At 45.9% G+C, this 27,009-nt stretch overlaps 1 protein-coding gene across 1 annotated transcript; it reads right to left on the bottom strand.

Annotated features, from left to right (window-relative positions):
* Positions 1-693: 693 nt before the first annotated feature.
* Positions 694-26,921, bottom strand: LOC101795560 (uncharacterized). Its single transcript, XM_027465519.3, has 16 exons — positions 26,535-26,921; positions 26,180-26,219; positions 23,118-23,202; positions 21,612-21,718; positions 20,235-20,293; positions 19,076-19,186; positions 16,388-16,518; positions 15,473-15,597; positions 14,391-14,496; positions 12,781-12,979; positions 11,742-11,768; positions 9,135-9,192; positions 8,479-8,534; positions 6,927-7,125; positions 4,815-4,973; positions 694-2,270 (listed from the first exon to the last, which is right to left on the bottom strand). Exons 1-16 carry the CDS (start codon positions 26,626-26,628, stop codon positions 2,138-2,140), a joined length of 1,689 nt encoding a protein of 562 aa, XP_027321320.1. The 5' UTR covers positions 26,629-26,921; the 3' UTR covers positions 694-2,137.
* Between the last annotated feature and the right edge of the window lie 88 nt (positions 26,922-27,009).

A 27,009-nucleotide genomic window follows, 5' to 3' on the forward strand; every position in this document is an offset into this window, starting at 1 on the left:
CACTTATTCCCATCACTGCTCTGCGCTGGGCCAGCACAAGTGTTCATGCAGCTGCAAACTGAACCAAGGAAAGGACCCTGCTGAACCACAGCCGTGTGCTCCCGGCACGACTTTCAGCCAAATCCTGCTTCTGTATCACCACATGGTGCTGGCACGGGACAGGGGGCAAGGCAGAAACTGACTCAACCAGCCCAAAACACAGGTGGAACTGTGGCCTGAGCCAGCACTGACACACGAGTGATGCGAGACACCAGTGTGTTGCCAGACTGCATGCACCAAACATTCTGAATCCTTCCACCACTTTCATTTTGATTTCTCCTCCACATGCCCCATCCTGAGCTCCTGAGAGCCATGGGGTGGCCACAACGCAGCCCCTGGCCCTGGCCAGAGGAGGGGCATGGCAGGATGCGTCCCCTCACGCCACCTGTTTGAGGCCACGAGCTGGGATTCCTGCAGCTCCCCCAGCTCTCAGCAAACCTCCTGCAGTGCCTGGAGCCGCTGCAATTCCTAACTCACGGTGCTCTGCCAGAGTGCTGACCTGGCTGCGGAGGGCTGAACGCTTTGAAGCCTGTTTGTGGGCTCTGCCCTTTAATTCTGGTTCACTGCACACACCTCCCCACCGCACGTGCATTTCCCAGGACCTCAAAGCATATTAAAAAAAAACCTACATTAAAAATAAACAAAACAAACAAAAAAAAACAACCCCACACTTTATTCTTCTCCCCATAGGTTTTGGGGTTAATGACCCACCAAACGCACCGTCATAGCACATTAACTGTTATCATAGTGCTGTACCACCTCGAGTCTCTACAATTTTAAGCTTCACGTGATACTCAGACTTGCAAAGTTACAATACAAAAAATATGTAAAGTTTCAGAACCACGTTATTTTAGGGCGAGGATTTAAGACAGTTTGAAATATCAAGTCAAAATAGTGGAAGATACTTAAAACGGGACAGTTGTGGACTCACAAAAACAGTATTCTGTAGTCTGCAGCATTCTGTTTAAGTACTAGACATGCCAAAACCCCTCAAAATTACTTTGTTCTTCCCACCCAGAAATACCTGCTTCCACCCTGCTCAACCAATACTAAGTCCAAGCAAACTCCGGAATTTGACTGAATTTATTCAGAGATCTATGGGGGAAGGAATGCATTGCACAGGAGTGTTGGTGACATCCAAATAGAAATAAGCCAACCCCATCAGGGCAAAATGCTAGATGGAACTTCACGTTCTCTAGTGTGCTAGGTTATTCAGCTCAACCCTTAGTTGGGAAAAAAAAAACAAAACAAAACAAACAAACAAAAAAGTTAGTCAGAACTAATTAAAGAGAAACTCGTGCTCTTACTATGGGTCCTCCATTGATTTTCCACTTAGGAGTGTAACACATGGCAGAACTACATTTGTAACAGATTAAAACAAAAAAAACCACCCTAGGTTCAGTCTTTATGTAGCCGGTGTAAACACACCTAACAGCTTCTCAAAGCCATCAGACCAAAGCAAGATCTCGTGACCCACCAGTAAAAGCAGTTTTCTCACATGCTGCCCACCTGGCCATGGAGAAATGAGAAGATATTTTTGAAACTCTAAAGAAATGTATTTGGGGATGAGACTTTTCACTACTAGGAACCAGGCTCTAAGCTGGCTCTCAGGATCTAACTCACGCTTTTCTTTGGACAATAAATTTCAAGTTGCAGTTACTGTCCTATTTTTTCAAAAAAAAAAAAGGAATGATGGTCACAAAAGAAACAAAAACAAAACAAAAAACAACAACCTATTACCTAAATGCGTTAGTTTCAGCTGAAGCCATCTTCCATCAGAAACCATAGGATCTGATACAACAAAGTTCTCCCTAAGGATGTTTATGAGTAGAGTAGCTCAGTGCTTTATATACTAGTACTGCTGTATTTTGTCTTGTATCAAAAAAACACAAAAAAATTAAAAAAAAAAAACAATATAAGTTTAAGTTTAACTGCACATGCAGCTTCAACTCTCAAACCACTGTGACATGCTTCACTGCTCACCCAGAGTCAGCCTCTCTTCCCTTGGAAAAAAAAAAAAAGGAACCAAAAAAAAAACCAGAACAAAAATCACCAATGCCACGCTGGTTCAAAAGGAGCAAATCCCTCCCGAGGGCTGTTACTCCTTGGCATCCTGCTCCTCTCCCTCCTGGGCACCGTCTTCGCTGGCCTCCTTCTCCTCCTTGCTACGCTTGTTCTTTTTGTGCTTGTGACGCCGGTGACTCTCCCCCTCCTCGCTCTCATGTTGCTTGCTGTGGTGGGGAGGAAAGGGGAGAGGAAAGAGCTGTCAGAGCCTGCATCAGCACTGCTCCGCCGCAGAACAGACCCGAGCACACCGACTCCACAGCACGGACACGGACAGAGGGCTTTGATCTAGAAGAAACATCAGCATCAGAAAGGCTGAGGGCACCACGGTGCCAGGGAAAGGCTTTCTGGTTTCTCTGGGGCGATCTGATACCGCGTGCAGCTGAACCGAGGGCAGGGAATGCAAAGTGCTTGGGGTGGCTGCTTTCCACCACATGCTGCATCAGCACACGATGCAGGCAGGCAGCGCACTGGACAGACTGCTGTCAGTATCATTTCTGGGTAGTGTTTATTTATTTATTTAACATAAAAAACATCTCGGTGCCCTTCCCAATCCTAAGGGAGCTCTAATAACCTGGCCACATCACAAGCTTCACTATAAAGCACTGACGCTGCTCCGAGAAGGAAGACTCCTAGACCTGAGAGGTGTTTGGAAGCTTTCACTCTGAGTGTCCGGGGGAAATCCCTGGACCAGAAGCAAGAAGTGGATCAGTGTGGCTGGAGACACGTGGATATCCTAATGGGGGGGCAGATCCTGCTTCCACTTCTGCTTACTCATAAATGACCTTGCACTTCACTACCGTGACACTTTAAAACTCCTCAACCAGCACTGTCTGCTGGTAACTACAGCAGACTGTGACTACAGACATTTACACAGGATTTCTGGGAGAAATCCCAGCCAGAAGCTACTCTGACTCGGCCACACGTGCCTGTGAGCCTCAGCCCAGTGACCATGGCCAGGTGCTCCGTAGGCACAGCATGCCCGACACAACCCACACGTGCACAGACCTGTGGGAGACCCCTGGAACTGGACAGGTGGAAGCTCCTGCTCTGGTTCTTGGTCCCTCAAGGGAGGAGATTGCTGCTGTTTAGCAAGCATGCAACTATTTCTGCTCAGAGGTTGAAAACCAAGTGAGCTCTCCAGAGTTGGTGTGAAGGTTGCAGAATTAAAACAGAGGACAGAGTACAAGAAAAAGCAAATTAAATTCGTCCCAGGAAGACAGACCGTCATAGAGTATGGACACAGCTCCATGAGTGGGGACAGAGCCAAGTGCAGAGACACATCCTTACTGCAGCTGGGATACCAGGTCAGTAGCAGAGACACCTAACTGGCTGAACCACTGAAGCTCTAGCTGAAAAGCTTCTGGCTGCAAGTGATTTTCTGACTTGTTCAATAAGTGGTTTTACAGTCATTAAAAAAACAAGAGGCTGTTGCCCCTTCTCCAACACATCTGCAGCCACCTCCCGGAGAGCAATGTGGCAGTGGTTTATGCTCGAACAATGTGACTGTCCTTTAATATGTAAACAAGCGTCAGTGGTTTCCTTCAGACTCTTCAATCTGCAGTAAGCTGGAAACTAGACTGAAACCCTTCCATCCACCTGCAAACATCTTAAACAGACTCAAATCACCTTGGAGTGTCTCAAACAGGGACTCTGACATGCACTAGGAGTGGGCTTAAGCAAAAAGTATTCCTCCATTTGCTTTGGCAAAAAAACACTTCTCATCCTACCACTTTGAACGAGACAGAAAGCGTCTGCACGGGTTTAAGAAGCAAAGGAAAAGTCACCTCATTTCCAATTTAGTGCAGCAGCCCAGTTCTGCAAATCAAACTCTCAGATTCTGACACCACTTTGGTGAATTCCATTCTGCTTATGCAGTCAGATAACACCAGATTTTAATTCTGAGTACAGGAAGCTGAGAAATAACCCCTAAAGCTATTGCCCTGTTCGGCTGGTATCAGCTCAGCTTCCATTTGTTTTCTGTTTAATTTTAATTATACTCCTGGCCTTTCTTTCCATCGCTGTTTCCAACTTTTTAGCAATCTGTCTCTTCTTGAAAACCTATGCATCTCCTTAAGGATGAGAACAGCCTTTTGCCTCCAGTCACCGTGTAGCAGTTTTTCTGATATTAATTTTGAAAAAAGGTAATTACTTACAGAGCTGACGTAAATTTCTTCTAGAAGAAGAAAGTTGAAGCACCAAAAAAAATGAGCAAGCCTGCTCAAGTCGCTACCAGGACATAAACTGACATAGCAACAGAGCATCGCCTCAGACTGGAGCCCAGATCTCTTCTCTTCAGCAAAAGAACATGTGATACCAAAATCTGATGCTTCTGCTGGCGTTTTGCACTTCACTTTGTATACACATTCTTAACACTGGGAAGAACGAAGCAGTTGATGTGATGTCTAGCACAGACTAACTTCTCCTTTGTGACACACTGCTGCATTTTTGTTGGCAGTGATTTGACATCCTGCCAGCTGCCTTACTGGAAACACCAAGAGATCCTCTCCCTACGCTGGGCAGCTCTGCTTTCTGCTCAGGTACACGCCCGAGAGCAGTTCCTCTGCCTGGGCACCACGTCTCAGGGCTTTAGCAGGTCGCAGGAAGCCAGGCCAACCCAGGGCCCCATTCACTCCAAGCACATCAAGCTGCTTGTCTGCAGCCCATGTGTGCTCCCGTTAACGGCCCGGTTCTCCCGAGGTGGCTCTTACCGCCTCGAAGACTTATGCTTGCTGCTCTCCTCTTTGTCCCTGTGCCTGCGCTCCCGGTGCCGATCCTCCCGCTCCCGGCTGCGATCTCGACTCCGGCGATAGTCGCGCTCGAAGTCGTAGCTGCGCTCCCGGCTGTAGTAGCGGTATCGTTCGTCATCACTTTGGGAGAAGAAGGAGAAGTGAGGCAGGGGAACAAGCAGAACCCTCCCCGACAGCATCTGTCACTTCTTAGTCTATCAACAGGCAGAGGTGTTTGTGATGCTCCTGAACAAAGCTGCAGTGCTAACCCTCTGCTGCTTATCGATCCCAAGCTAAATCCAGCCCCGATTTCCAGCCCTGGTAAAGCAACGTGGCTCAGTGTGCTCTGGTTGCCTGTTACACAGCCCATACGCCCAAATACCCGCATGGTGTGCATTTCTTCTAGCCTCTGAAGGCTGACAGTTTACAAAGTGTGCTCTCTGGATTTGCCAAGGGAGTACCTCAGCAGCAGGCATGCGGCCAACATCTTGGGGATTTTGCCCTAGCAATCCTGCTGGAATATGTCCAAGGCAGCCAGCTACCTCATTCAAAACCAACAGGAACATGTTCCTCTTATCATTCTGCCTCCCCTGGTGCTGGATTTTACCTCACAGCACTATTGTTCTGGATAGTCTAACTCACACAAAGGAATTACATGTTAGGAGACTATTTTTTTGTCCCCCCCATGAGTTTAAAAGCTCAAATTGCACATACTGCAATTGTGAACGTCACCGACACGGTCTTTCTGCCTACACCTTTCTGCTCAAGGCACCTCATTCAATCACTGGTGGGCATGATGCAGCCCAAATTCAGATACATCCCACGCTCCCTTTCCCCCTACAATTCACTGCCCCTTTTCCCTATTCAAATTTTGAAAGCTGAAATCTGAATTGTTAACAGGTCCCACTCTGCGAAATAATATTCAGACTCCGAGGGAAAGGAAGTCTGAAGCATCATTCTCAGACTCGTGGAAACAAGCCAGACAAATAAATGTCCACTACAATCATCTGAGAATCCAAATGACTCTACTGAGCACAGCTATTTGCCCTGCTTGGCAGGCGTGATCTCGGAGGTCAGCGTGCTCGAAAGCAGCCAGCAATGCTAACAATGTGCTCAGGAGTGCTGATCGCAGGGCTTGGCTGCAGCAGGAACCCACTCAGGAAGTGTAGGAGTCTGAGCTCCTCCAACTGCCCTAAGTTTGTCTTCAGCTCTGTTCCTCCCCGCTTCCTCCCACAGTGCCCACCAGCTTAAAAGAAAGGAAAACGTTAGGAAAACGTTGCCCTGCTTGCTCACCCCAGGGGCCTGGGAGTTCCCTGAGCAGGCAGCGCCCTTTTGCCAGGAATGCACATTCTGATCGTGTTTTGAATGACTATTGGCATTTCTGAGCCCCGAGCCTGCAAAGCACCGACGCTGCTTGTGACAGAGCTACCACGAACAGCCCGGGGCAGAGCACACAAAGTGAGGGGTTTAGGAAGTGTCGTCGCAGTCCAGCCTTCACATTAGCTCTCTAGATCAACACCAGGAGGCTGAAAGCCTCCGCTCCCAAGCGCTCGCAGCGCTGCTGCCGCCTGGGATCCCAGCAAGAAGGCTGTCTCCTGCGCTCTGCTCAGAAGCGCCTGGTCTCCTGAAGGATTTATGTTTTGTGGCTGACTCCTGGTGAACGGCACTCCTTGCCCTGAAAGCCTCCACAGGAGAGCTGAGCAAAGCATGGCTGCTTTCCCCTTTGATCTGACAGTTATAGTTAGGAGACAAGAAGCAGCAGCTTCTATGGCCAATGTTTCACACCAAGCTGTGAAATACCAAGTAAACAGAGGGGCTATTTCATTCACTGCACTCACATTACAGGAGGGAGAGCGAGCACAACTGGTTCTGCTGGGTTAAACAACAACAACAACCGACAGGAGATCAGACAGTGACACCAGCTCCTAGTTCTGGCCTCCAGTTATTGATCCGAAGCATCTCCTTGCCAGACGACTCAGAAAACTGAGCATACAGTCCCACTCCTTGACCAAACACCACCTTGTGCTGCAGTGCAAGGCCAGAGCTCCCCACGGGGCTGCTGTGAGCAGAGGGTTGCTGAAAGCCAGCACTCACTTGTTGTATTCACTAGTGGTCGGCGTGCGGTCTCTGTCTCTCTCCCGTTCCCTCTCCCGCTCGCGTTCCCTCTCTCTCTCGCGCCTGGAGCCGGAGTACTCCCAGTGGCTGCTGCTGGAGCTGCTTGTGCCTTTGTCCACCGTCGTCACCCAGGGCGTGTGGGACGTGGAGATGGGCGGGTAGCTGATGAAACCTGAATCTGCAGCGAGAGAGCAGAATCCTTGTTTGCCTGAAGCATTAACAGCGCCCTCCCCATGCCTCCCTCTCCGCAGAGGCCCCCTGGGTGTAGAGCCGAACCCAAGCAATGCCCCCTTCTTGGAGACAGCAACAGCCCAGCTCCCTCCAGCTCTCACGTCTCCTTTTTTACCTTCACCAATTTGCTAAGAACGCGTGAAAGCCTGAGGAAGCAAGACCAGGTATTTATAGATGTTGCTGTAAAACCTCCCGTCCCTCACACAGCGCATGACCTCAGGGCCTGTGTGTCCCCATCTCTTGCTCTCTGTAGGCCCTGCTGTATAGGGCATGCTATGGGGTTTCCACCAAGAAAAACCCCAGGCCGCCCCTCCCAGACACCCTGGCTTGGAGGACAAAGGTGCTGGGCATCCCTCTCCTGCGGGCGAGCAGCTGAGTTCAGTTGGCCCGAGGCTCCTGGCCACCCTTCCAAGGTCCTGCTTCTCAGCAGCTATCTAGGGCCAAGGCTGGGGACAGCAGCTATGGATGAAGGATGTCACCTGACGAGCCCAGAGCCACCAGCACGTCCCCATCCACACGCTGGCCTGCTCGGCTGCTCCAGGGAGGTGACAGCCCAAAGCAGCACTGGCTGACAAAAAGCCGAGCCCGTGACACACTCGAGGCCGCTGTTTCTCAGGAAGCCCTCGCACTGCCCACTCTTCAAACCTCCCACGGAGGAGACAGGGCAGGAAAAATGGGAGAGGACACGGGCATTGCTGGCAGGGCTGGGCACTGCTGGCAGCGCTGTGACAGGGAAGGAAACGTGTTCAAAGCCTGGCACTGCCTCTGCCTTACAAAACAAAAGGAGACAGATGCTTGCGAGTGTGTGTAGGCAGGGTGCCTGCGTGTGCCTGTAGGCAAGGAAGAAGATAAAGTGGAGGAGGAAGGCATTCAAAAGCTCAGGGAGGAGATGTAAAGCTGATGGCTCTGCTTGTCCCCGAGGGCTGGGGGAAAAGGCAGAGAACATGAGTAAGCGTGAGCAAGAATGTGTGCAAACAAGTACAAGAAAATGGTGCTGAGGCACGTGGGGAAGCTGCTCTGATGCTGGGGACCTGCACTGAAAGCAGCGAGCTTACGCTTTGCATTCAACTAACAAATTGCATTCATCATGGCTGCAATAAGGCGACCACTCAGCTTTCTGAACACTTCATGGTGTAGGCAGACTCTCTGAGACTTTCTAGGGACTGGGACAGTTTGGGGCACAGGCAGTTCTCCAATCAACAAAAGCACGATGCCCACGAGACTAGGTAAAGCCTCAACTACCAAACACCAGTGAACAGAGAGAGAAGCAGCGTGACTCTTCATTGTCTTGTGTGCTCACCTGCAGAGTTGTAGCCAAATGGAGGAGGCTGCCTGTTGTTGTAGCTGGCTGGCTGCCTTTGGAGAGAGAGAAAGCGATGCAAGTTACTCCCATCAGCAACCCCTTGGCTAAACAGCCCGCAGGTATGCCTGTGCTGCAAGCTCACCCCGTTTTTTGTGAAGCCCTGTGGAACATCCTCATGGGAAGCCCATGGCTCAGTGAAACTGTTTCACTTTGCATTGTAAATTCTCAGCAACACATACAGGCACAGTGCTTTGTCACAGCTTCTGAAACTGTTTTAAGTCAACTGCTTGTGCTGCTTCACCCCTCCCTTCTGTCATCAGGCACAGAAGGAATAACCAGGGAATAACCAGGGCCAACAAAGTACCTGGAGACTCTTTTACAGAAGACATCTGGGCAAACATAGCACGTTACCAACTCCTCTGCGCCACCCTACATTTTACTGACTCCTTCCCTTTTCCTTACCATGACAAATCAGGGCAAGCTAGCAGAATCCATCAGCACCTTGCACAGAGGTTCCCCACAGTCTCTGCTCTCATTTCCTACCCCAGCCCAAGACTAGGCTAAGGATTACCAGCAGGGAGTTTAGATCTATCCCTCATCGCTGCTCACTATGGAGGTGCTGTACCAACGGCTCACCCCAGGTGTGGTCTTACCCATCCAGCGTCGGAATGAGGAGAGCTGGTGGTGGCGCCAGAGGAGGCGGGAACAGCCCTGGACACAGCACAGAAACGTAAGTCATCACAGAGAGCCCTCACAGCTTTACTTCAGGGAACAAAACTACACTGCTGTTTACACTTAAATGCAGTTAAAGCACTGTTTTTTTTTTTTTTTTTTTTTAAACTTCAAACATTTCAAACTGGGCTTTGTAGGATTTTTCCTTCAGGGTCATATCTCCTACCAAAATTAAAACTCTGCAGCTGTGCTCATTCTGTAGGGCTACCAAAAGAAACACAGACAAAAACCTACCTTCTATTTTGGCTTATTCATCATAAACATAAGATTAATTAAGGCATAAAATCAACCCCTACAGTCCTGTTGGAAACAGAAAAATGTGTTTTTGGGGGATGCAGACATGTTGCAACGACAGCAAAATTTTATTGCTCAATTGATTAAAATGAATGAAATGTTGTAAAAGACAAAATAACACAGAAATCACCCATTTTTGATTTTAAAGAAAGCCAAATTCCTAAGAACATACATACTTAAAAGTCATAAGACGACAGCACCAACAAGGCAGAGATTGTTGGCTAAAAGGTCTGACACTTAAAAACTGGCCCAGTTTCAAACACATGAGGATTTTAAATTCAGACTCATTAGATAGTTTCTTCAGAAAGGAGAGTTAAGCACAAGTCTACAGAGGTCACTTGCAGAAGTGACATAAGCCTCCGAAGCCAGACTCCTATCCTTCAGACTGACTTGAAAGTCAGAAGGACATGCTGAGTGCTCCTAAGGGAACTTCTTCAACTTCTGTCCATAACTGGGAGCAACCATGATTTTCATGGGCAGTTACCAATGCCAACAGAAGTAGGCTAACCCACCCATAGGCCTGATTTTGCATAAAAATTCCTGTTTACCATTAAACAACAACAACAAAAGAGCACACTGTACCGATGTAAAAGATAGGAGTCATCTGACTAACTGCAGCCCTTTAGTTAAAGCGAGCAGCCCCAGGCTCCTTTTCAAGTCAACAGAGCCAGCACACCTGATGAAACTTTGGGACAATTCGTCACCTTTTTCTGTAAGCCCCTAAAATGGGTGAGGAGAACCCCTCTCTAGAAGAGGGTCTCACTGCCAGCAGAAGCAGCCTGAAGTCTCGAATTCATCTAGTGGGTATGGATGCTGCAAACACACCGAAGGACTCATCTTGCCCTTAGATACTTGTTTTTTTTCTTTTTTAAAGAAAGATCTTCCAGTAAAATACAATGCCTAAAGCATTTCAATCACACTTGCTCACCAAGCACAAGTACTTCAAAGTGCTACTGTTATAACAGCTGGCTGTAATGGTGGTGGATCACCATCATTATAATAATTAGCAGGTACTCTCTCTCTTCTCCCTTTCCAACCCAGTTACCTGAATTGTCAGTTCTTTGCAGCAGCCTAGTCATTTCTTCTGTCTTTCTCCTCCCAGACAACTTCAATCTAAATGCACTTGACTAGCAAGTGGATGTTGCAGTGTCTAGAATCAAGGCCAGGATTTGCATCCAGTTTCACTGCAATAAAGCTTTCTAAATCCAAATTTACCATAGGCAGGTTCCTTTAAGTACTACGAGGAGAACCAGCTCAGAAATACTATTGTACATTGGGAGGAGCATGAAGAGTGACGTTTTTAACAGAAGTTTTCTCAGCCTGAGCAATAGCCCAGCTGCTACAGGTTTTCCAGATCTCTACTTGGGATGCCCTGGGCAGAGCACGGACACAAAAACACGAACACAGAAGCTGTGCAACGAGTCCAACGTGTCTGACACACAGTAAGGACAAGAACATTATGTCCAAAAATGCTTTGGGTGCAGACCTCTTGCAAGTAAATGAATTAAGTGTACAGTATAACACAGAAGCAGTGGCCTGTGGTGGCCACCAGCATGGGACTCCCAGCTGTCTGGCACCTGGTCAGAACTACTGGTACAAATAGTTTGATACACAAGTTGCTACTTTTTTTTTTTACCCTGGACTAGGCAAAACTTCTAGGAGAAAAACAGTAGTTATAATCAGAGGAATCTCAGTTTTGTGGTAGCCTTGAATTAGCAGGGTTCCCAATTTATGTATGAGACTGGTTGTTGCATTTCTCTATTAGCATTCATCAGCTCTACTGCACACCAGGGAGCAAAGGCTTCTGACAGAAATGGCAATTCTTCCATTCTGCTCAGCTTCACACTCCAAATTCCTATACAAAGCATCAATTTATCACAGACTTTTGCTGTGCAAGATGCCATAACAAGAACTAAACTACTTCAAATCTAATTAGGTGGTCTTTGCCACCCAAAGTTCTCCGTGTCACTTTCTGGATTGGTCTTGAGTTAAAAAAAAAAAAAAAAAAAAAAAAAGGATTAAGAAACCCTACAGATTATTATTTTATTTTCGTCCAGAAGACAAGATAAGCAGCTGGAGTTCAGTACTGCATTGGAATTTATTGGCCTTAGATTAATTGTGCTCTAAAATGGGTCTTGGTGTCATCCTATTTCACGTTACTTAATCCAACTGCTCAGCTAGGGCCATCTGTGCATGCAGAATCACAGCTGTTACTGGAGCAAGTTAACACCTACCTGGAATAGGACCGGGTGGTGGCAGACCTGTGGAAATAAACAAGCAAGCAAAGCCAGTGAGTACATCAGGAAACGCCTGTCACCTGTGTATCTCATGCTAAAGCTGAAAGCACTTTTGAACAAGTTTCACACATTTGACCAAACAGACCGGCCAAAAAATTGGTGCAATTAAGCAGTAACTGGGTTACAAACTGTCATTTTCCCAAATGACAATCTGTTTACCTTCATGTTATAGTTTTAAACGCTGCTGCCTTCATACACTGGAGAGTTCCTTTTTCTAAATGTCAGCACACAAACAACTGATTTGACCTTCAGAACAAACACAGGAGCAGGGACGAGAACACTCTGCAGGTCTTTTTGCTTCTTTTTGTGTGCTTGTCTTTTTGCCATTTTAAAAAAAAATAAAACCCATTTCTTATATGTCAATCATCACTACATGGTGAAATCACACACCAGTGAACAACCAAAAGAACAAGTAAGCAATTTATCCACCTCCTGATTTCAACAATCATTCTAATGAAAGGCAGTAGGAGAAGCCACTGAAGTCCACAAGCACCTACTGCACTACCAAGCCTCAGATTAAAAGCTTTAACTGTTACGTCGTATTCCGTATTTTCTGCATGCAGAGGCAGTGCAGAATGTAGAAGTTACTGTGGGATGTGCTCCTGGTGACTTCTCAATAGACTGGCTGCTGCCTACAGGACCAGAGAAAGCACAGACTGTGGTCTTTGCTTCATCTCTGATGCACCACCTAACCCAGAAGCAAATCTGAGTTATTAACGTGTACAGAAAAAAGAGGCAGTGAAACTGTTCTATAACTTGGTGCTCAAGACAAGAAAATAAGAAAAAAAAAAAAGCATAGAAATGTTACGTCAGCTATCTCTACAGGTTTTAGCATTCAGACTGTAACTGCAGGGGCACAGGACTTACCTTCAGTGTCTCCTCAAGCTCTTAGTTTAACACAAGCCCATCTGGTTATTGGTAAGGCCTTGCAAACCTGCGGCCTCAGACTGCTGCAAACTGCTGCGTGAACACGTACCTGGGGGATGCAGTGGAGGTGGAACAGAAGTAACTGGTGGAGGAGGATGGAGGAAGTGTGGTGGAGGTGGCCCGGCGAGTGGGGGCGGCGGTGGGCCTGCTGGTGGTGCAAATGGCTGCTGCTGCGGGGGCTGCTGGGGCTGCGATGGCTGCTGGGGCTGCTGTGGGGGCTGTGGCTTGCTTCCATGATCTCCTAGAACCTTGGAAGGCAGAGGAAAGAGAAGACAGCATTTTAATCCCTTTGCTCCCACAGCTAGGGCCTCACTGTGCTGGCATAAAGGGAGCTTTTCAGCAAAACAGGCATCGTGATACCTAACAAGGTCAGGCTATGCTAGACCCAGGGGTAACACCCTCTGGGGAGGAAGGAAGGTTGATCAAAGCAAGAAATATGCTTCAAAAAGTATCTTAAGCAGAACAGCAACAAGACTAGATTCAAGCTGCGCACATGACATAACTGCAAGATGGTTGAACATTTCAGTGTTACAAACACCTTTTGTTCCCCTGTTGAGTGGCTGAATTAATCCTCAAATGGACTTCAGCCCTGCACAGGCTTTAACTTAAGAGCAGGCAGCTTTCACAGTGACATTGTAGTGCTCCCTATTGGTCATCTTTTTGTTCTTTTTGTAAATCCAGTTTGTCTTTCACAAGGGCAACAAGAGAACACATTCTGCTCAAGATTGTGTCCATGTAGGTGAGAGGAAACATGGATTCACATCTCTGACAAAAGTAGGTGACACATGAGCTACGGTTGAAGGAATGATCGATATGCAGAGATACCAGAATGACTTGGACATGCAGGTATCAATACTTGTAGGTGAGAGCAACAACAACCATTTCCTAGCAAACTTTCTTTTAACAAACTCTTTATTGGGCCACTGTTGGTAGAAGTTGGAGCACTGACCACTAAAAGTAATCTGACCGTAAAAACACATGTAAAAACAGGAACAGGAATTCTGTCTAGACAGAGGAAAGGTTCTGAGAGATAATGAATTAGGGATGGTTAGTAGGAGAAAGGTGGGTAAGAGACAAGTTCTTGCTAAAGAAGCCTACCAGACCATGATGGACAAACACTGGACATACAAGATTGGATCCAGTCTGAAGCCCCAGGCTTTTATTTCTTTTAAGATCCAGTAACACTGGCCCACCCCACATCTGAAGTGTGGGCTGTGTCTCATGATGCTTACTCTGAATGTTACTTCAAAGTACAAAGAAATGCAAGCCCCATGTAGTTCTCCACTGCAGAACTGGAAATTCCAACCCAACAGCGGTGGGGCAGCAGAGCGGAAGGGGATAATCCACAAAAGAGCCTCCCAGCTACGCACCCTGAGGATGAGAAAGGGAACTCGGCCCTTACCGAGGGGGAAGGCTAGTGCTTGAAAGGACAAACCCTAGCCCCTAGCAAGGTAAAGCTTTTAACAAAGAAGTTAAATCAACCCGCAGAATGAAGCAATACACGCAATAGGGGTATACTATAGTAACAGGGACACACTACCTACTGCTTTCTAGATGGAAACAGTGACGGGGAGGCCAGGAATACACAGACATTTGCTAAGGGTTCACCAAAAGTGCGGTAAAAATCAGAAATTTGTCAAGACAGCTCAAAACATTTACCTGAATTGGGTTTTCCTCAGAGGCATGCTTATCACGACGTCTTCCTTCTACTCTCCTAATTGTGCCTGCCTGGCCACCGATCACATCAATTGTCCCACCCAGCTTCCTGGTACAAAGCAGATGCATCTTTTTAGGCTCAAAGACATTACAAGACCAAAGGCTCTACTAACCTTGTGTCAGTACTTTCTGCTAGTTGAAATGGACAAAAATGCTGTATAGTTCGAATAGCATCAGCTTCTTTACAGCGGTGTGGATTTTTGAAAGTCTAGGAGAGATGCACAACAACTGGAAAAAAACCTGGCCAATTTGATGACACTATGAACAGCAACAGAAATGCTAGCTAAGTGCTTATATGCAAACAGAGTAAGTAAAGCTTTGAAGCTTATACTCAAAGCATTTAGTTGGTTGTCTCTCAGGCAAAGCTTTATTTGGAAAAAGCTGGGATGCAAGACTGATTTCTGCAAGATAAGTTTGCAAAAGACATAACGTGAATAAAACAACAGAAACAGAGACCTCAAAACCATTGCCTTCCTGGTTTCACATAAAAACAACTTCCTGGTTGTTTTTCTGAAGTTTTTGATTAAAAAAAACAAAACAAAAAAAAACAAACAAAAAAACCCCACCACCTCACAAGGTCGAAGTGATTTTCCCTGCAGAGGCTGCCAATCAAAATGACTCAATTATTTTGTTTTGTCCAGCCTTGTGGATCTTCTCATTATAGGAAGAGACAAATTAGCACGCATCTAGCAGTGCAGTGCACAGGTTCAGAAACCAATAGCTCCTCTCATCAGCTGCCAAACATGTAAATTCACTTCCACTTAAAGGCAAAGATTAACATCGTGGGAGTAAGAATAAGCCAACTAAGCACAAGCAGCAAGCAAGGTATGCCCTTGATGGAAAGCTGATGGATTTGCCTTGTTTTTTTTCTATCCCAGAGATGTGCCTCTTCAGCTGGAATACAGGCGTCCCTCCCCATATAACGCCAAAGTGGGGATAACATGGGTATCTTTACTCGTAGGTGGGAGGAGCAACTCTGTGAAGAACACAGTGCACCCAGGCTTTATGTCTGCATCATCTCTTACCTATTAGGAGGAGGCCCAGCTTTCATGCGTCCTCCCACCAGAGCCAAGAAGTCTGTTTTGAATTCTGTTTTGATGATATTGTTTTCCACTTCTTTTTCAGCATTTCCTGTTCTTCCTTGCTGGACCTAAGGAAGGAAAGAAATAACACACAGGTTAATACCTTTACTTTCAACCCAACAGAGCATCAGAGGTGAAGTCTCACTGAAGATCTCCACCGAGAAACAACTACAGGGCTCTTGCAAACAAGAAACCTATTCTACAGTCAGAGAGGCAGACATTTCTGTAAGCTAGTTGGCTGTGACAACCTTTTGTCTTCTTTTTCCCATTACAAGTCCAGAAGTTTAGTAATCTCATGTTCTGTTTCTTGTAGTCCTCAAGTCAGAACTGAAAATACTAATACTTGCTCAGCTCACTGGTTCAAGTTCAGATTAACAACTCCTGGCCTTCTGCAAAGGCTGGTGTCCCAGGCAGCCACCAAACATGAAATGCAGAACTGCAACAATCTGTACAACTGCAACAGTCAATAGCAAAACAGCCATGGATACCCAGCTTCGCTCAGACCAACCTTGAAATCATAGTTCCAACAATTCTACTCTCCTATCCACAGCATCTCCCAGCCAGACACCCCTATGACTGGGTGGCTTCAAAGTCAAGCAGGAATTCACTCCGGATCTGCTGCTCTGGTGGTTCAAACCTGCCAGGCTGCTGGAGCTGTTTGTTCCACAGAGGAAAGATTTTTAGCAGAGAAAACTAATCTTTAAAGATATATTTTTGTATTTCTCATTGCTGAAAGAAATGGTGAACAGTTCAGTGTTAAGCTGCCTTGTGTTGTTATACTCTCACCTCTGTGATTATAAAAACTCAAGCCCAGTTTTATGGTAGCCATGTGCAGGAATAAATACATCAATCACCTACCGTAATCTTATTTTCAGTGCTGATGGGAGGAGCAGGATCCAGCCCAAGCTGAAGCCGTCGCTGCTTCTCACAATAAGCTTTCCATGTTTCTTCATTGAATCCGTAATTAAAGTAATCAGAGAGATCGGCCCCTGACAAAGGCAGCAGAGGTTAATATTGGGATTCTGGCAGGCTCACATTCCCAAATTGTCCTTTAACATCTCAAACAAAATTAAGAAAACACATCTTTATTTACAGACTACAGCTTACCCTTCATTTCATTCTGTCAGAAAGCTGCTGTGCCACAGCTGAGACTGCTGCATCTTGGGGCGCGAGGGGTACTACAGCCAAAACAGCAGTGGGACTATTTGGGACATAGAATACAGCATGTATGCGGGCTATTAAAAGATGCTTATGACCAGTTATTCATCAACTGGATTTTTTCAGACTGGTTTCCTGCAATTTCTAAATGAGCTGAGTCTTAGGAGAGCACAGGAACAACAATTCCAGCTATCCCCATGAACATGGGATGGTGCCGCAGAACCTTTTCTTGGTGAGGCTCAGCCAGCACGTTTTGCTCCTGACCAGCACTGCCCTTGGTGATCTGAGCAGACTGTGGGGCTCAGCCATTTGATGAAACGGGACTAAAGTTTTATTATTATTATTATTATCCATAGAGCTCATACTACACATGTAATTACAGTTCAGTCACAATCCTAACTATGGCCTTCCAAGATTGTTATCTTACTTTGATACTCAGTCTCCTGTAAAATGTACCATTTCAGCATCAACACTTCTGAGCAAGAGACGTGGCCACAAACTGCGTGCCAGGAAAAGGTAGATGTAGAGGGACAAACACAGCCGCGACTGTAAGGCAGCCCTCACAGCAGGAAGCGTTATGCAGCACCTCCTAGCCCTGTTGGAGTGTCCTTCACACATCCTCCTTGCAAAACTCCTAGCCAGACTGATTTTAAAACAAGCAGCCAATCCAGGATGGCTAAGCAAAACACTCTGGGCAAGCAAAGGTTGGATCTATCCAGTGAGGTTTAAGTTTATCTTCTCAGTAGGCCACTCTTCCTGGAGTGCCACCCAAACATGCAAATTTCACCACCACAGACTCAGCAGCGTGACATTTACATATCTATTTTATCAGCCTTTATTTCAGCCCTCTATCAGTTTTTTCACGCCGTGTTTCTTCCTCTCCCTCACGTACAGATCCCAACCTGCTGAACAATTCAGTGTAAAGGATATAAACCTGAAAGGCTGTTGAGTAACAAGCTACTTACTTGCCATCTAAAATAAACTTACGGGCCACACCTCTGCAGACATCGTCCCTCTATTCACACTTCAATACTGTTTTAAGGCTAGCTGGCTCCGTTTTGGTCCAGGGATGTCAGCATGATCACAACCATTTCCATGCTTTATCTCTGAACTTCACTTCCTTGTTTTCCTTCTAACTTCTTTTCTTCCTAGCCCCCTCTTTCTCACATCACAATCAATGGGATATCCCCTGCAGAAGAAAGGCTACGTTTTCTATTATGTCTGTACTAGCTACTATTCATCACAGAGCGCTTACTGCTGGTTTGATACCGTGACACATCAACGTAGGTAATTGCACTGCTATGCTCTGATGCCCTTCATTCAGGTCGGCAAGAAATACCAAAAACATGCCACAGACAACTTTATAAAAGTACTACTTACTAACCATAGTTGCATTTCTGAAAGACAAATAATGTAGAGGGGCTGGTGGGGAAAAGGATTATTTCTGAGCAGAGGCGAGTGGATTTTATGCTTTGGCTAACATTTTGTTAAACATTTTATTAGATTAGCATAGCAAAAATTCAGATCTCTTTATTTTTTTTTCTTCTGAATTTGATACAAGAGATTATTTGTAGTATCTTACAGCTGTCATACAAGAGGAGAAATCTCCCTAACACAAATGAGGAAGACAAAAGAGATCGTGTATGAAAGAGACCGGACTGTATGCTGCCTAGATAATGCTGTAGACATGAGAAGTGGTGACTGCTTGCTAACAGTCATACACCTGGGGGTAAAGAATTAGGCACTGCTGCTTTTCTGAAAGAAAAATCCTAGCCTTGTCAGAGTAGAAAGTGTTTTCTTCTCCTTCTGGAATAGAAGGAGAAGATGGTCTGGAGTATGGTCTGGAGCAGGAAAATTCAATAGCAAAAGCCTGCTTCCCATTATCTGTGGCTGCGTGGCGATTCCCACCACTGCCCTCTTCTTGGGGTACTTTCCCCAGGGCCCAAGTCAGAAGGTTGCACGGGGGCGGCTGTGAGCTTGGCCATGGTATGACAGAATAAGCAAGCTGCTGCATGCGAAGAGGTGACCACATATAACCAACAGCCAAATCTTCACCCCAGTTTAAGGCCAACAAACTCTATTGCATTGGTATCAGCACAACGTTTTCTGCAACTAGTGAATTAATGAAATTGAGCAATAAAAAAAATAATTGTTCCCTTTAGGAATGGAAATTAATAGAGTAAATGTAACCCAATTGTAGGTAAAAGCATGGCCTGATCTATCAGTAAATGTCACCAGTTGTCTAGACAGGCATCAGAGGCTGAGCAAAGTAAGTTCTTCAGGCTTCCCCCTTCCTTGGCAGCAATAAATGAACAGGAATTACACGTACAATTACAAAGACAACTAAAACTGCAGAAAATATTTACCACAAGAACTGTGAGGCCCCACCTGGTTTCCTCCATGGTTTGTCTTCAAATGAATCTAAATCCACTTCTATAACAGGCAATCCATTTATATTCCCTGCGGCATCTAAATCAATACCTTTGGGCTGCAACTTGGCTTTGGAGAGAGAGAAACTGTTACTACCTTTAATGCAATGCCTTTAATCCACTAATTTGCTGAACAAATTACTCCAGTTAAGAAAAAGCACTACTCTGAATTCAGTGCTGGCTTTACAACACTTAGGTAACTGCAATCAGGTTTTTAATAAAAAATATTTTAGTTACTCTAAAAATAAACAGTCAGGGTATACTGACTGCACTTGCAGTTGCACAGCAGAGAGGCAAATTCAACACAGACTGGTACAGCAGACAAATGGAATAAATTATTACAGCATGCATGCTATTTACTCTGAATGAATGAAAAAACTATTCTTCTCCCCAGGCAAAATATTTATTTTTCCCTCCCAAGACATGCACATTTTCTTAAAACAAAAGACTTTTTCAGGACCAGTCTTAAGACGACAATGTATTCACTGGAGTCAGCAATAACCCAGTGGGTTCAGAATCTCCAAGGGGAATTTGTGCTCGTCTCCTCAGTCAGATGTGTCATTTGAACAAAGAAATTAATGGAAGGAAGTTTATGAAACCCACAGAAGGACAGTCTTACACACGAGGAAGGACAGAATCCAGGTCCCAATATACTGTACAAATTAAACTGAATGGTAAGGAAAATTCCATTCATGGAGTGTTCCAGGTAACACTCAAGGCCAGAGTCTGTTTTTTTATTTTAATATCTTATGCTACGGGCAGCATGGTATGTTGACCATAAAGTTAAAGTTCTTCTTCAGGCAACATAGCACGTTTGGCCTCAGTGCAACAACACAGCTTAGAAATATTCTGTTTTTTGACAACAGAAGTAGTAATCAATGTAGATTATTCCACTTTAAACAGAATTGTAGTCAGCTGGTTCACCGATCGCTAATCAAATCAATCCATTGCACCTTGGACACCCAGGCTGCCCCAGGAATCCTTAGCTTTAGGGAAAGCTATTTATTATTCCTACTTTACATCAGATTCACTAATTTCATATCCTTCTGAACAGAGAACATGTCACTGCCAGAGAAGTGAAACACTGAAAAAACGTGTAGGATAAAAATGAGCAATACCTGAAGCTGATGCTCCATAGCCTCTACCCGTTTTTAAGTTTAGATTCATAGGAGTTCCCCTATATGGAAAAGAATCACTAGATTGGTATTCAAACAAATTATTTAGAGGTTCTCACAGAAAATACATTCAAGTCCTCACGTCCTTCAGAAGATACTTTGTTCACTTGGGTTTATTCATGCCTCTCTGCGATTTTTAATACTAAGTTGGAACACCTTTGGAAATGGCCTCAAGTTGCACCAGGGGACGTTTACGTTGGATATTAGGAAACATTTCTTCACTGAAAGGGTTGTGAGGCATTGGAACAGGCTGCACAGGGAAACGGTTGAGTCACCACCCCTGGAGGTATTCAAAAGACTGTAGACGTAGTGCTTAGGGACACGGTCTAGTGGTTGACTTGGCAGTGCTAGGTTAATAGTTGGACCTGATGATTTTAGAGGTCTTTTCCAACCTACATGATTCCGTGATTTACCATGATTCTCCCTAATGCTAACGCTTGAAACCCAGGAAACATGCCGAGTGACTAACATCATAATACACGCAGGTTTTTTTTTATCAGGAATGAAAAGGTATTTCACAGAATGGTTGTTAACCTTCTGCTCAGGAACTTGCCTAGAATTATTCAAATGGAACAGAACAACACGGAAATTGAAGCTGCACCTTTTATCACGGAATGAGGAAAGAAAGGTAGACGAATCAGATTTCAGAAAGGCTGTCTGCAAAAACCTAGTGAACTTCTGCCAGAATGGATGGAGCATTACTATTCAGGTAATCCACCAGGCTCATACCACCTCTACCACAAGAGAAGGAAATTATCCATTAAATAAAAAAATAGAACGTGCTGCAAAGCATGTGCAAGTCATTTCTTTAAGAAGAAGGCTGCTAACAGCAAGCAAAAATGCTGTATTATTATTTTTATTGAGTGCAAATTAGGTATAATTTTAAGTCAGTGACAGCATTTCCTGGTTTGCAAATTCAGCCTCACCATTTCTGAATCATGAAAAACCAGAGAGCTGAAATCAGTCAGTTCACAGCTTTTGCGAAGTCTTAACAACACAGACTTTCCTTCTTGAAGTTTTCACAGATGATAAGTTAAATGTAACTTTCCAACTTTGACTTTGCTTGATCAAGCAATAATAATTACTTAGCTCGTTTTCCAACAACAGGTCTGCTGTTATCATTCTGATTTTATGGGCTGATTTTCCAACAAGCAATTCCAGGACAGAACTGTCCGTCAGCTTCTAACCCCAGTCCTGCATTCTGGCCATTATTCCCATGTCTCCCATAAAACAGATTAGTTCTCATCCCTACTATCAATCCCAATCAATGCACTAGACCTACTTTGGATCAAAAATTGTCATGATAATCGCAATACATACATGTATGATGGTGCTCCCGTTTTAATATTGCCAATAGTAACCTTCACGTCATCATCATCACTGTCGCTATCACTGTCTTCTTCATCATCTTCACCACTCGGAAGGGCCTTGCAATAATAAAAACACACAGGAACTTATTAATGTATGAAACTGAGAAGCTTCCCTGGACATTAATTCAAATCTTACAATGCTCGTCTGATGATGTTATAAAGAATGATTCTGATATAAAGACATCGTTTCCTATTGCACTCCAAGGCTTTTTAAAGTTGCTGATGGACACAAAAAGCATGGAAGTAACCAACCTTCAAAATAAATAGACATGTGGCCATGAAAAAACTGCTGTCCTTTGAAGAAGTGACCCTCGATGAGAACCAAATTAAGATTTCTCTAGGTGGCACCAGTTTAACCTCAGTTCAAAGAACTGCAACGCATCCCACAGCTCCCTTCCCCTACTTTCTTCAGAACAGCTAGCAGTGTCCTGACACACCTCCTTCACCGGTCCACGGTCAAAGCATAAAATTGCAAACAAAGTCACCAAAATATATTCACCAGCCTTCTCCTAAGAACCTTGGACCAAATATTCCCTCACTAAAACCTTTGCAGCAGGAAGCCGCTGAAGAGCTCTGCTTGGCTTATTCAGCACATTGAGTTCCTTAACTTTACACAAGATCTCCGCAGTTGCTGGTTTGACTCCAGTGCAGCTCCCACTGCAATCAAGAAAACACCCTTACTTCTGGGGCACAAGAGCAACACAAGTCTTCCAGATACCCAGCAGTGCAGTTTTGTAAGCTTCATGAGCTGAATTAACACTTTATCACTACAAAATGGTTATGAGAAAGGTGTTCTCAACACTCCCTCCTTTTCCGTGGCACACAGGGTTGTCAGAACTCTCCACAAGCCCTCTCGACACACCACGGTGGCAGAAAATGAACCCACCAAAAAGACTGAAGGGAGTGGAGGAAAAAGCCTCCTCCTACAAGTTCAGCAATGAGCCGAGGTCTAAGGAAGAATGTAAGGAAGTCTAGAACCCCAGCAATCCCAGGACTTTGGGCCTTCTATGCCTGTGTTTTCTCTATTTTACTCACCCCAAAGTCATATTAAATATTGGGCTGGAGCCAACACCATGCTCTGCTTTTCCTTTCAGACTGCAGCATCAGAAGCCTTCCTTTGCAGCTTCAGGGGGCATAAGCAATGCTTAGACCAAGTACTGCTGCGCAATATTGCTTCTTGTATGCAAGAAGCCTGCTGCTGTAGTCACCTGGGAGAATCTACTGTCAGGACACTCCAACAGTACAACTGCCACATGTCAGGCAGCAGCACCAGAATCTTTACACACACGGTTTTTCACCCGTGAGTATTTACAAGCAGAATAAGTATGTCTACAGTTTGCAGTGTGTCCTGGTTTCAGTTAGAACAGCATTCCAGCAAAAACACAGCATTCCACCAGCTACTAGGAAGAAAATTAATTCTGTTCTAACTGAAACCAGGACACAGTGGAACACTTACATGTTGTGACATCTCTCGGTCTTCATTGCTGACAGGCCGGTTCTCCTGAGGAGCATCTTGCAAAGGATGAGAAGATTCTGCGTGTCTAGTAAATGCAACAGATATAGAAAAGTAAGTGCACGAGCCTGATCTAGAGGTTTAACTACAAACATTTCTAATGCATTTGTCCCAGTGACTTTCATACAATGGCTTTATTCATGTAGTGTGTTTATTCTGCTGGCAGTTAGCTTAAAAACATGACAAAAAATTAATCATTCTTGCTTGGCTTTGCTTTGGTTGGGAAGAGTAAGTTTAGTGCTTCCAAAGAACGCCAGACAGGCAGCAAGCCTGCCTAACCCAACACAACTCAACAGCTAATACACGTGGCAGCTGTAATACCTTCCAGTTTTGGTTCAGCACAATCACAACTGAGAGGAGTGAGACCATAACTAAGTGTCTACAGCACAAACAAAACCTCATCTTGTCCTAAGGCTGCTAATAATTATATGCGTCTAGTAAGGAATAAGGACGTTTACCCAGTAGAAATTAGAGAGAAAATGGTTTTAGCCTTCCAACAAATTGCTTACATTGCATTGTAACCACTCATTACTGAAGAAACGATGGACAAGTTTGCACCCAACCTCCTCCTTCCTTACAGGTTTGTCCTAATGCAACAGCCAGTTTCAGATTTGCCTCCGATTAAAGAGCTGGTACCAACGTTAACATTGTTTACCGCATTTGCCAAGCAAGAAAGTCAAACCGGCATACACATGCTAGAAAAGAGTATGCTGAATGCTACAAAATCAGAATGCGAAGAGGGGTCGTTCTCTCATGTCATCAGTAAAACCCAGCAGAACTTCAAATTAATTCTGGCTTTTCATGAGCCTATTCCAATAGCCCAAGCCCAGGAAACTCAGTTCTGCCACCAGTGCTCTGTGGGGAAAAGAACACTTTGCTATTAATTTTAAAGCCCATGTTGGATAATAAAGATACACAAGGTTATTTTCAATAAGAAACATGTCACACCTAACAGAATCCAAACACTGGTCAGATTAAAGCCATTTCAGAGGCTGCAGGAAAGGAGACACCAAACAGGTAAGCCAAAGATCAGAGTAACACAACTCAGACAGCAGTTATTGACCATAAAAAAGGACGACAACAACAGACAAGAACAATGTGAGCAATCACTGAAGCTCCCAAACCACAAAAGCCCCATGCACAGAGAACTGCAACAATCAAGCCAAGATCAAAGACGGTGGATGAAGGTTCAGCAGCTGACCAAGGAAACACAGGTCCCATTTTTGCCATGTTCCTGAGGTGACAGTCGAAGACACGTTCGGTTATAAAAATTAGCAAAGATGTCTAAGAGAAAAATCAGCTTCTAGGAGTATTTCAAAGATACAGGCTATTGCACAAGGACCAGAAGATGTACCACTGCAGGAAATTTCACAGATGGTTCCAAAAACTTTCGCATTTTGTTTGCCACATCCAAGCGACTTGTAACATTGACCTCAACCCCAGAATTTTGTTAAGAATCCAAGATGACTGAATTAAGGAAGAGTGACAAGTATTACCTTCAGCTTCAAGTCACATGAAGTATCTGTGGGTGTGCATTAAAATTTATGAATCGGAGTTCAAATAAACATTTGCTAAGTAACAGTTGTTCCCTAACCTGTTTGCTTCCTAGGAATGAACAACCTGACAGGACCACAGCCATCAGCTGCATGCAAAGAAATGCCACAGCTGTTTAATTTCCTTGGGATGCCAACACAAACCCCGTGCACTGCTGCCATAACAGCATCCTGCATAGCCTGCTGGTATTCAGAGCATCTTTTAGGCTAGGGACTGTTCATGGGTACTGGGTCCTGCCTTACACTAATTTCTGCCTCATGGGTAGAGATGTGAATGATAGCTGCTAGCAGCGCAGCAAACAGTTATTTTCTTAAAGCATCCCACATCTCTTCGTTTAGGAAATTTGCATTGTGTGACAGGGTAGGGAGAGCGTGCTGGTGTGACCACCAGTTCTTTGCTTTTGCACGTTTTGCAGTGTTACTGTAGATGTAGTGCTTGGGGTTGCTGGAAACACAGATTGTAAATCCTCTTTTTAAGATAAAATGATATGCAGAAGAAAGGGACAAGGAACAATAGTTTCAAGCAAGCTAGCAGCAAATTTCTAAACTTAGGGTTGTTCCTTCTCACGAAGCTCATTTCGATGTTTTTGGCAAACATTTACTGCATCTGCCTAAAATTTATTTTTGGACAATTTGTCATATTCCGTAGGCACAGGATTCTTACTCCAGAAGTGGGATAGCACCTGTAACAATCTCAGAAATTCCAGATATGGGATTTACAATGACCTTAAAGGACAGTAAACGTGACACTGAACTTGTGAAGGTACTGAGCACACAGAAGCTCAGTGGACATCTACTCCTCTGAAAACCACTTTGTATTTAAGAACAGCAAACAGAGCATCTCTGATGAGAGAAAACTCTGCTGGTGCAGAACACACTGCCACAACTACAGGGGAGTCATGGCTGAGAAAAGCAGGCAATAAATAGCTCCATACACAGAAAGCAATGCTGATTGTTCAGTTATCCCCAGAGCTTTCATTTTTTTTCATGGCTTGGTCCCAAACCACGTACTTCAGAGACCTCAAATAATTTATTGATTTGATCGCATCAAGATTTTAACCTAAGACTCAAAGCTTTTAGCTTTTCCAGGCTAAAGCACATGCCACAGTTTTAACACCACCAGGCCAGCACAAAGTCCCACCCCCAAGCCACCCTCTTTTTCCTGAGAGTTAAACTGGAAAATAGATCTGATTTAAACCTAATTTTGGGGAAAAAAGGGGGAGAAAGAGTTAGTTTTAGCTTAAGTCAGTGGACTAACCCAGATTGTCTTCCAGACATGTAAATGCTGCGCCGGGCCAAGGCTGGCAGCTGGGGATGACCCCGTGGGATGGGGAAGGGATGCTGCTTCTGGCAACCGCTCTGCTCTGAGGCGCTCATCACGCTACGCTGAGCACAACGCGACCTTCTGTGTAACACACAGGGCTACGATGAGCAAACAGCCTCTGCACTTACCCCGAAATTGGTCCATCTTCTTGCTTGCCAGTGGTGTCGTCTGCGGAAACAACAACAATAACGAGAAGCAAAGTTAGCGGCGCGGAGGGAAGGAGGCTGAGCTGAGGCACGAAACGCGTCACGGAGTGACAGGGCGGCGAAACCCCCAGGCTCTCCCCGGGATAAATTTCAGCCAGAAGGAAACAAAGCCCGGCTGCACGGCTCCCGTGTGAGGCACGGACCCCAGGCCCGGGCACCAACGCGGGGAAGCATCGCCCGAGGAGCTTCAGGCGGGTCTTTAGGGAGCTGTAAGGCTCCGGGGGGGCGAAATAAAGGGATGAAGCGGGGAAGCCGCCCGCAGCCCGGCGGTACCTACCCCCGTACAGCCAGTGCTCCTCGTCCTCCTCCGCCTCCAGCGGCGCCGCGCCCTGCACCGCGCCGGCCGCCGGCGGCTCCAGCTCGGTGGCCATGGCCGCCGGGGGGCTGAGGGGAGCGGGACGACGACGACGACGAGGAGGAGGAGGAGGAGGGCGGCGAGCAGCGGCCTCCCCCGGGCCCCGCTACGCTCCCGCCGCGGCCCGAGGCGAGGCCGCGCATCCGCTGCGCCCGCTACGGGGCGGGGAGGGCCGCGGGCGGCGGGGCTACGGCGCCGCCATGGCTCCGGCTCCTGCCGCGGGAGGAGGCCGGCGGGCCCCGGCCCTGCCGCCGCCCGCCCGCCGCCACAAAAGCGGGGTCCGGCGCTGAGGGGAAGGGGAACGGGGGGGACGCATGCGCGGGGCGGGGGGCGCATGCGCTGAGAGAAGATGGCGGGCAGCCGCCAGCCCGCCCCCCCACCTCCCCTCCTCCCGTCG

This window comes from Anas platyrhynchos, chromosome 10, assembly GCF_047663525.1.
Source record: "Anas platyrhynchos isolate ZD024472 breed Pekin duck chromosome 10, IASCAAS_PekinDuck_T2T, whole genome shotgun sequence".
NCBI lineage: Eukaryota > Metazoa > Chordata > Aves > Anseriformes > Anatidae > Anas > Anas platyrhynchos.

Bases quoted from the DNA above. Each gene is read 5' to 3' on its own strand.
- LOC101795560 (XM_027465519.3), bottom strand. From the start codon at position 26,628: ATGGCCACCGAGCTGGAGCCGCCGGCGGCCGGCGCGGTGCAGGGCGCG. The intron at 21,719-23,117 runs GTAAGTGTTCCA...TATTATTGCAAG, and splicing joins ACCGAGAGATGTCACAACAT to GCCCTTCCGAGTGGTGAAGA. The intron at 14,497-15,472 runs GTAAGAGATGAT...GCTTTGTACCAG, and splicing joins GCTGGGCCTCCTCCTAATAG to GAAGCTGGGTGGGACAATTG.